General features: G+C 37.4%; 1 protein-coding gene across 4 annotated transcripts in view; it reads left to right on the top strand.

The window, feature by feature from the left end:
- The first annotated feature begins 4,217 nt into the window (after window positions 1-4,217).
- slc12a7a (solute carrier family 12 member 7a) overlaps window positions 4,218-10,569 on the top strand; it is a 28,334-nt gene continuing 21,982 nt past the window's right edge. For 2 of the 4 annotated variants that reach the window (XM_082174394.1, XM_082174391.1), the window contains exon 1: window positions 4,219-4,634. In XM_082174394.1, coding sequence (XP_082030520.1) covers window positions 4,511-4,634 — 124 coding nt within the window. In that variant the 5' untranslated portion in view covers window positions 4,219-4,510. Of the gene's footprint in view, window positions 4,635-10,366; window positions 10,540-10,569 lie in introns of those variants that run through there. The other 2 variants (XM_082174392.1, XM_082174393.1) reach the window with 2 other exon arrangements.

Below are 10,569 nucleotides of genomic sequence, written 5' to 3'. Positions count from 1 at the left end.
AAGGGGGCAACGTAGCCGGATCGTCATCCCCAGAAGATGGCCGCTCTCCCTCCGATGCAGCGATCGACAACTGGTCCTCTGGCGGAGCTCAGAAGGAAACAACTGGGGCCACACGAGATGGCCCAGCAGTCTCCTGCGGAGGCTCTAATGGCAGCAATGCAGAGGAGCGAGGAGCCCGTGGGGGTCTTTCACCCGGCGGGTCATTCCTCACTGTGATCCTCAGACCACCAATGGGATTAGCCGAAGTAGCCTTCTTTTGGAGTGAACCAGAAGAAGAACTAGATCGGGGAATCTCCAAAGGGACTCCCCCTCGTTTGAGGGTTCTCAGTCTTGGTCTTAGCATCGCGATGGTCATGTTCCCGCAGTGGGACTGATTCACAAACACTGCCTCAGCGTGAGCGAGGCCCAAACACGAGAGGCAGCGATCATGACCATCAACCGGTGGCAGATATTGACCACATCCAGAAACACACGGGTGAAACGTCATCCTGAAAAGGACGCGATCTTCACTCGTGTTGCTCTTTCAAAAAAAAACGAAACTGCAAGCCCGCTGTGAGCACTCAACCAGATACCAGCTGTGACAACAGCTCTTTGAAAGAGGAGATTGCGTGAAGTAACAGCCGTTACCCGGGAGACACTCGAAGTTCACTGAAGCGCCGTAACACCAACACAGAGAGGTCTCGAAACAGCAGATTTGTTGAGCTTGTAGAATCACTAACCCAAACGCTAATTTACTCAGAGGACACAACCGGTCGGCTCCGAAGCAGAAAGCGATTTGTGTATGCTCGCGCTTCCGCTTTATACCCGCACTGGCAGGCGGGGCGCGGAATGCAAATCCTGCATGCCAATGTTAATTGGCTCATTTTAGTTTAACTTGAAGGCAAATGGTCTCCCTAGCGTGATCCCAATTCGTTGGTAACTCCTACCGAAGTGACGTAGGAGTTACCGAACGAAAGGGAACAGAGCAATTTTTCTTCATATTTTATTTAATATTGTGAAAATTATTCATAAATAATGCTTTTTTACTCAAAAAATGAGATGCCTACTCTCAGATAAATGAGGCCTACGATTAATCAGATGCAAATAGAAATATAAAACCAGTCCTAACTGAAAGAGAACAAGTTGACAAAAAGATTGAATCCAATTTTGGGTGATAATATAGCATAACAAGTGATTTATAAGCAATTTTTTGTAGGCCGGGGAACACCACAAGTGTGACTATGTGCCATTTTGTACAAAATAAAAGTTTTCAAAACAAACTTCCTTGTGAAAAATTAAAGTAGACTAGTGTGATCAACAGTGCCAATTTTTTTCATATTTTATTTAATATTTCCAAAATTATTCAAAATTATTCAAAAATAATGCTTTTTTTTACAAAAAAAAATCTGATGCAAATAGAAATATAAAACCAGTCCTGATTGAAAGAGAACAAGTTGACAAAAAGATTGAATCCAATATTGGGTGATAATATAGCATAACAAGTGATTTATAAGCTATTTTTTTATAGGCCGGTCATTTTTGACCGGGAACAAAAAAAGTGTTATAGGGTTTTGAACACAACCTGAGGGTTAAGCGAGAGATACAGAGGGAGTGGCTTTATTGGATCAGACTGGTCCAGTTTGGGTTTGCGATCTCTAACCCAGAATAAAACCCGCTCCGGAGCAGATTAGCCGTGTAGCCTAAATTACCGTGACGATGAACATGGCTAAAAACCAATCAACATTCTTGAGCCTGAAAAACCATAGTTTGTTCCAAATAATCTCAAAGTTACCTGGGTAAACTGAAACCAAACCAGTTTTGTGCAACAGGCCATGGTTTGCACCAAACTTCCAATCGAACTCGGGTGCGGTTCGAATGAAATATAAACTCAACACGGACCAAGACATGTAAACGAAACAAAAATGGGATCGATGTGCCTATGCACATACAACGAGCGCATTTTGTCTCGCACACATCGTTAATAAAGATGTTTGGTAAGTTGCGTCACGAAAAACACGTAATAAAAGCCAACCAATCAGTAGGCTACTAAACATTGTTTGTTTTTTTTAAACCGCTAAGCAGACCAAATATTTTTTTGGTCCAGATCAAACGAACCAAACATGAGTGAACACAGCCGGATCCCCAGACTGTAAGCAAAACCACATGCAATACCACACTATTACCTGCCATTCATTTGCATACATGTAATGCTTTAACGGTTGGTGACATATCTGCGGAAAAACTCCTGAGATCTAATGCCAGTAATTAGCTAATGCCATGCCAGTGCATTGCCATTTCACTCACGTTGGATGCGTCATCGTCACATTTGCATAGGCCGTATTATTTGAATTCATGATTGGTTGACTGCCAAATTAAAATATTAAACAGAACGATAAACTAACATTATGAACTGGTTAAAGGTAATTTCAAATAAGCGTTTCTGTTCAGCACGATTCAACTTGATTTTCAGTGTTTGTTTAGAGCCAATCTTATCACAGTGAAGGTCAAGGTGTTTAACTATGTGCAATGTAGGCCTACAGCTTATAATACTCCATATAGGACAGAGACAGACTGAACTGAAAACTCCCGTTTATATTTTATTCAGTGTCTTTAAACAAAGCACATTCTAGTAGTTTATATGTTTACTTTATTCTTTTTACCAATCTGTTTTATTTCACCTTCATTGGAGTTGGTTCTGTAGGGTTTTTTTTGTTTGTTTGTTTGTTTTTTTGGAAACTTCTTCAAGAGCCCAAAAACTGTATCTGCTGCCACCTGCTGGTTGCACAGTCAATCACATAAACAGACAGGGTACTATAGTCTTTCAACCCACAGAGGGCAGCCTATGTAAGCATGAAAAAAACCCAGTTTTCACTGAAAAAGTATTATAGTCTGTTGCTAACAACAAAATATTTTCCATATCCATAGTTGTGATCATGTGCTGGACCCCACAGAACAAACTTAGTTTGTAGTCACAACAGGTTTCACCATAGCTGAATAGCTGCAATGCAGGTTGTTCCTGTCAATTCAGCAAAATTCCACTGTTGAGACCCTTATCAGCCACAAGCATACCGTGCCACACGACTGATAAATACACGCTGACAACACGTCCATCAGTCATGTGTCACGGTATGCTTGTGCACACACTCTTGAAACAGAAAACAGAACAAGTCATAGTCAAGGCATATTTTAAATAAATGCACACACACATACTTTCAGAAGAATCTGATTGATCGGCATTCAAATTTGTTGTGCAAAGGGATAGTGTCCACCCAAAAATTCATGCAGTTCTGAAATCCTGAAAAAATTCTGTCAGTAATTACTCACCCTCATGTTGTTCCAACCCCGTAAGACTTTCGTTCATCTTCGGAACACAAATGAAGATATTTTTGATGAAATCTGAGAGCTGTCTCACTCCTCCATAGGCTTCCATGGGATCGAAACTTGCAAACCCAGAAAGTTAGTAAAGACATCGTGAAAATAGTCCAAGTGACTACAGTGGCTCAACTTTAAGTTTATCAAGCGACGAGAATACTTTTTGTGCGCAAAAAACAACAACAAAAAAACAACTTTATTCAACTATTCATTTTCGTCTGTGTGGGCCTGAATGAATTCACGTAGTGTAACAGCGCAGCGCTTCTGTGTTCACACGCATCACACACATGACCAGCGTCGGCCAATAGTGAGCCTACGTTCTGACGTACAACACAGAAGCGCTGCGCTGTTACGTGAATTCATTCAGGCCCACACAGACGAAAATTAATAGTTGAATAAAGTCGTTATTTTGGGGGGGTTTTGCACGCAAAAAGTATTCTCGTCGCTTGATAAACTTAAGGTTGAACCACTGTAGTCACTTGGACTATTTTAACAAGGTCCTTAATAACTTTTCTGGGCCGGCAAGTTTTGATCCCATAGAAGCCTATGGAGGACTGAGCCAGCTCTCAGATTTCATCAAAAATATCTTCATTTGTGTTCTGAAGATGAACCAAAGCCTTACGGCGTTGGAACAACATGAGGGTGAGTAATTACTGACAGAATTTTCATTTTTGGGTGAACTATCCCTTTAACTCCTCTCCAGTCCAAATGGTTCTTGAGTGGAGTGATTGTTGCACGTTTCCTTTGAGGCTAGGAACGTCAGGAGGGGGTGGGGCAGGGAATTGGGCTGGGGTTGAGGAATGCCACATTGTGTTAAGCCTTTTGTTCCCATCACTTTGTGCAGTCTCAGATTACTCTGACACGGCAAACAATCACCTCCCTCCCAGCCTTCACGGGTACAATGAGAAGGGCAGTTAACACAAAACAGGAAACACCAGCTCAGAGCTATGTGGCAGGACAGAACGGCCCGTCGCCCAGAGGGAGGAGTTGTGTAATGCTCCTTATTTGGTGGAAAGAGATCACATGGGCTGACGCGTCTGAACAACAGTTGTAAAGAAGTCAGAGAACTTCGAACTCTGCCGAGCCCAGGAGACTTGGGGTGAGACAGAGAGAAAAAGACTCAAAAAACAAAACACAGAGCACATGGTGTGAGGAGAAAATGCCCACCAACTTTACAGTGGTGCCGGTGGAGGACACCCCATTATCAGATGCAGACTATGATGGAGAGATACTGAAAGAAGAGGACAAGGAGGAGCCAGATATGGTAGAAGAACCCTACTCAGGTGAGAGCTTTCTGGGGGGGAAAAAAATCCTGCCTAGACATGTGCAAACAGAAGAGCAGGACTTTTAAAGGCTTCCTGTTAAAGGCTTGGTTTTTTAAACACAAGTGTATTTGTAAATGCATCCTCAAAAGCAAATGAGAGTCTTGTTTGCTGACATGTGTTTGTGAAATCATATCCTCATGGAGTGTAAACAAGTGCCAGTTTCCTGTTGCCCCTTTTCCACTTTCCTGTTTCTCTCTTACTCTGACGTCTTTTCAGTGTTTATCTTTAGATAAATTGTAACACACTGTTCCACCACTTTTTTTGTGCATAACAAAAGAGACCTTAAAGCCATGTTGTACTACAATAGAGTATTCTTCTATTCTGGATATTCTGAACTTCTTTGTTTTGTGGATTACATTCAAAGTTAAAGAGATAGAAAGTTCTGTCATAATTTATTCACCCTCGTGTCGTTCCTCATGTTGGAGCACAAAAAAAAGATATTTTAAGAATGTTGGTAACCTAACCGTTTTGGTGAGAACTGACTTTGATTGTATGGACAAAAATAAATTAATAAATAACCTTGAGACATAGTGAAAATTATATTTTATGTTCCACAGAAGAAAGTGAGACGGGTTTGATGAGGGTGCAAATGATGACAGAATGTAAATCAGAGCTAAATGAGAGTCAGTTTATTCATAAGGTATTTTAAGTCGCATCCGGTTTCTCATTGTTGCGGTGTTGTATCATTATTTACATTAAAAGTTTTGGTCTGGTGCCAACAGCCCAGGTCAATGATCCTTTATATTCTGTTTTTGGCACACAATTGGAACAGGCGTAATCATCTTAAAGTTTATAGTTATCCATTTACATTCACATAAGAATTCCATAATCCAGATGTTTTCTTTTATGTGTGTACATAGGCGTGTAGCAGAGCTTGTGGCTCATCATTATGGAATTTGACCTCTTCCTTTAAATTGGCCTATTTAAAACATTCCATGACAAAAATAAGTTTAATTGCGCCATTCCCTTTTTGAAATGAAACGGAGCTTGGCGAAAATACTTCTCATGGTTGTGAAGGCGTTTTGTATAGATTGCGTTATCAGTTGATAAATCCCCTCATTAACCCTATAAAGCCTACTGTATACATTTTTTTTATCAAATATTTGACTTTATCATATCTTAGAAAAAAAGATTCAATGGGGTTCTAGACTCAGTGATAAAGAACCCTTTATGCCAAAAAAGGCTCTGTATAAGGAGCAAATGTCTTAAATGACCACATAATACTTTCATGTTTAATTTCCTCTAGTGATATAGTATGTTTACAAGCTGTTTAATTCATAAAATTGAATCAAAATAAAACATTTATTAAAACTAAATTATTTAATTAAAACTAAATCCATCAAATAATCTCATTATTAAAGGTTCTGTATATGAGGATTTCTTCTGGTGCAGTACATGAATTTTTAAGGCAATATCATCAACATGGACATAACATTGCTGAAAAACCTGTTGCACACAATCTTCTACATGCTCTGATTGAAAGTGCATATGTTTTTAACATGTAAAAGGCCTTTTAACACAATAGTAAAAATGTTCACCTTCAGGTCATTGTAGCGTGTATGTTCTGTTTCTGTTCAGTTTCTGGTTCTGTTTGCCGATGTTCTGGGTCATTAGTTCACTAGTTAGTCTCCTAGGTGGTTACTTGTTAAGCTGCACCAGTGCGTCGGCGCACTGAAGCATTTTTTTATTTATTTAGTTCAAAGTTACTATCAGATTAAATGTTTTACCTTGACAAACTATACATCATTAAAAAGATATAAGATTCAAGTTTCAGTATTTGACAACTATTGTATTCTGAGAAACTTATAGTGACAGTTATGTCTTAATTTGTGTCAGGAGTTATGAAATGAAAAAATGCGTTGATCCCTTTAATATGAATTATGACCGTCAGCTGGTCCATTCAGAAAAAAAAACTCCGTGCTGTTGTCATGACAGTGCTATACAAAACAACGTCCCTCGGGGCTTTTAGCTCAAAAAATGTGCAGACTTGGAGAAATATTGATATATTCTCATAGATTTACATCATATTTCTATAGACAGGAATACTATTTCTTGAATTTATACCCAAATGCGTCGATGTAATCATTATGAGCGCTTCTTACTGAGATGTGCTGTGTTTTCAATTCATACCAATAGCCTGAGGGCGCTATATGCACAAAAATACTCCATATATGGAACATGAAGAAGAGACATAATCATGTGACCTTCAAGGACCGGACGTCACTGATAGCAGCTACACACAAAGCTAACACAGAGATCGCTGTAATATGCAGATATAGACGTTTAGAAGACAATAAACATGATTGCAAATGATATTTGAGTGTTCTTCAAGCAATGCCAGGTATTTTTATAATAATAGATTATATTTATAATGTAATGCTAATCGATATAGACTTTATCATCGTGCATACTATAAATAATATATTTTCTTTCTGATTTTTTTTTTATCTGAAGCCAAATTAGATCACAGAAGATTATTTAAAACACTCGACTTGAGTTATGAAATAAGTTTGAAGCACAAACATAGTTTTAATCTCATAAATGGTCGTGTATTGATGGTGTGCTAAGCTAACATGCTAGCTAGCTCAGGTGCACCTGTCACCTAGAAGTTATTCTTTTATGGGTTTTTTTCTAAATAGTAATGCTTTTCTGAAATGTTTTAGTGCATTTGATAGAGTTTCAAATATAAATAAATTAGGACTGAAACCCTATGAATAGCCTGTGAATAGCCAGTCGTTAGTAACTATAATGCAGACAAAAGATATGCATATTTAGATCCATAACCAGGCTGGAGAGGTGTGTGAATGTGTACTGGGGAGACTGAGACTGAATGGGGCTCGTTTGCACCACAAAACAATAGAGACAATAGACTGAATAGATGACTTAGATGATGACTAAACATCAGTAGCATTTTTAGAGTCTAATCAAAATAAAATCATTTGACATGATCTTGAAAAACATTTAACTAAATACAGAGTTTTAGACTTATCATTTTCAGATTTTAAATATAACATGGTCACACATATGGCTTTAGCTGCAGTGCATTTCTAGATTGCTACAGGGCCAACTTCAATTTTATTTTCATGAAGATGTTTCATAAAAATAAATTTCTAATAACTTTACAAAACTTTGAAGCTATTTAAAAAAATTATTTTCATTATGACAATAATTAATTCTACATTTACAATAAACTACCAGGTGTCAGCTTTCAAATGAGATCATACTTGTGCTTTTAGTGCAAAGGGTTCATGAACTGTATGTGTTTCAGTTTGGGTATGTCATTTCTGGGGATTTTTCAAAAGTGGCGTTGCAGCTTAACAGGTTAATTAGTTCCCCGCACCGGTTCTGTTTTTGATTACCCAGTTTGTATAGAAGCCCTGAGTTCTCCTTAGTTCTTTGTCCTGCATGTGTCGTCTGTGAGTTAAGTGGTTGTGTTATTCTCCTGTCATTTCCTAAGTGTGATATTAAATACAGTTGTTATAGTATTTCCTACATCATGTGCTTCTTTATACCAGCCATACTGGACTGAAGCAACTTTTGAAGCAAGGTTTATGTGACTGTCCATTCAATATTTTTTAGAAACATCATGTTAAAATGTATGTATAAAAAATATGACACATAAGGCTTTTGAGGAACGTTCATTTGTACATTTCTCAATCATCATTGTATTGCAAAAATGATCATTGTATTTGCATTGTATTCTAAAAATAGTGCCAACTGATACTTACATTACAAGCAATCAGAATTTCATCTTACCTTTGGCAATAAAAATAACATCAGCACCAAATTGCACATTTTTGCTCAGTTTGGGCCTCTGAATAAAACTATTGTTTTTGTCCTCCTCGAGTGTGAGCATATTCTCACTGTATATACAATATGAACCATAAAAGCCTAATGTATCAAATGTGATACAAAACATAAAACCCACATGCAAACGTTTTTGTGTATTCCTTCTTAAGGTTCAATGAACCGTTCCATTAAAAAATATATATATATTCTGACTATTATTTCATATTTCAGACTTTGCAGGGTTAAAGATAGGATGGAATCAGTAAGATTATTTTTTAAAGAAATTGATACTTTAATTCAGCAAGGATTCATTAAATTGATCAAAAGTGACAGTATTCATGATGTTACAAAAATGCTGAAAGTATATCAAGATTTCCACAAAATTAAGCAGCACAACTATCAACGTTGATAATAATAAGAAATGTTTCTTAAACATGAAATCAGCATATCAGAATGATTTCTGAAGGTTTGTGTGACACTGAAGACTGCATAATTATGCTGAAAATTCAGCTTTGCTATTGCAGGAATAAAATACATTTATAATATATATATAAAAAAATAGAAAACGGTTATTTTAAATTATAACAATATTTCACAATATTACGGTTTTCACGGTATTGATCAAAATACATGCAGCCTTGTTAAGAAACATTTCAAAATCTTACCGACCCCAAACTGAATTGGCTGAATCTGTTATACGTTTCAATCCCAGTCTTGATAAATATATGAGCTTTTCCAAAACATCACAAATTAGTCCCTTTGGGATTTCATCATTCATATACAAAACAAGCTGCGCAGAGGATTATAAACACAACTTACAAGCCACACGGAAGGAATTCACAGGAAAAGGATATAAGCCTTGAAAGCCTTTGATGAACCTTCGCTGTTATTGTTCTGTTCTCACTGTGGAAAAAGATGTGAAAATAGAATACTGAAATTAAATACTGTTGGATATTTCCCAGTTGACTTTTTTTAAATCTGCTTTCTTAAACTAGGCTACTGAATATAAATATTTTATACAGCTTGTTTTTAATTAAATAGAGATCTTTAAATGCTCATCAATCAAATCTTTAAATGTTGAGACACTTGAGACTCTTCCTCTCATTCCACAAATGTTTCTGGAATAACACAAATGATATAGTAGGGCTGCACAATATATCGAAATGATCGAAATATCGCAAATGTATCGCGATATGCATATCGCAACGGCTTGCGACTGGGGTCATGAATGAAAGAAAGAGAAAATCACTCACTGCTCTTGGCTGAATAACTTTTGTAGCTTTAATAAGTATATTCAGTATATATTTAATTCATACAGTGAAAACTAAGCACTGTTTTATTTTTACATTTGATTATTCAGTTTCTGTTGTTAAATAAATCTAATGTAGGCCTATAGCCTGAAACCCTAAACCCCGTGGTTTACACTTATGTTAAAATAACACTACTTATGCTACAGTAAAACACTGCAGCAAAACAAAAATGAAACAAGTATGTAGGTTATATCATTTTAAATATACTTTAAAGTTAATTTAAGTTTATTTTACTCACTTTAAGCATTATCGTATCGCATATCGAAAATCGCATTAAATAATGAGTAATCATATCGCAAGTTAAGCTTATAGTTATAAGAATTGCGCTCAGTGCCACCAGTCAGTCTGCTATAAACCTCAAAAAAGGACAAAACAAACTGGAGGGCAGGGAGAGGATGATGTCTCCATACAGCATGTAGCCTACTAGAGCCAAAAAATGAGCAAAGAAGAGAGAGAGTGTGAGACAATCCGATACGAGAAGTACAAGACTTGGACAACTGCTGGAACACAGATCCCACTCAGACGGTCCAACCTCCTTCTAGCAGTGCATCGAAATTCAAATGAGATCAGCTGCGGTAGTAGTGCTGTTCAAAAGACAGCTTTGCATCAGAGGAGACTGTACGGATTTTTGCTGAGGCATAGTGTCTCCTGTTTTAATCAAACTACAGACTAGGTAAAAAGGTCACTAGTCCATCAAACACATTCACGCCTTTGTCTCCCTCTCAGCATGGATGGTGAATCAGAGTTGAAAGCAGAGACGATAGGTGAGTTTAAATCTCATTGATATGGATCAT

Source organism: Leuciscus leuciscus, assembly GCF_965113295.1.
Source record: "Leuciscus leuciscus genome assembly, chromosome: 6".
In the NCBI taxonomy this organism is placed as follows: Eukaryota; Metazoa; Chordata; class Actinopteri; order Cypriniformes; family Leuciscidae; genus Leuciscus; species Leuciscus leuciscus.
The sequence above is the reverse complement of the archived record's forward strand: the minus strand, read 5'-3'. Positions and strand labels throughout refer to the sequence as shown.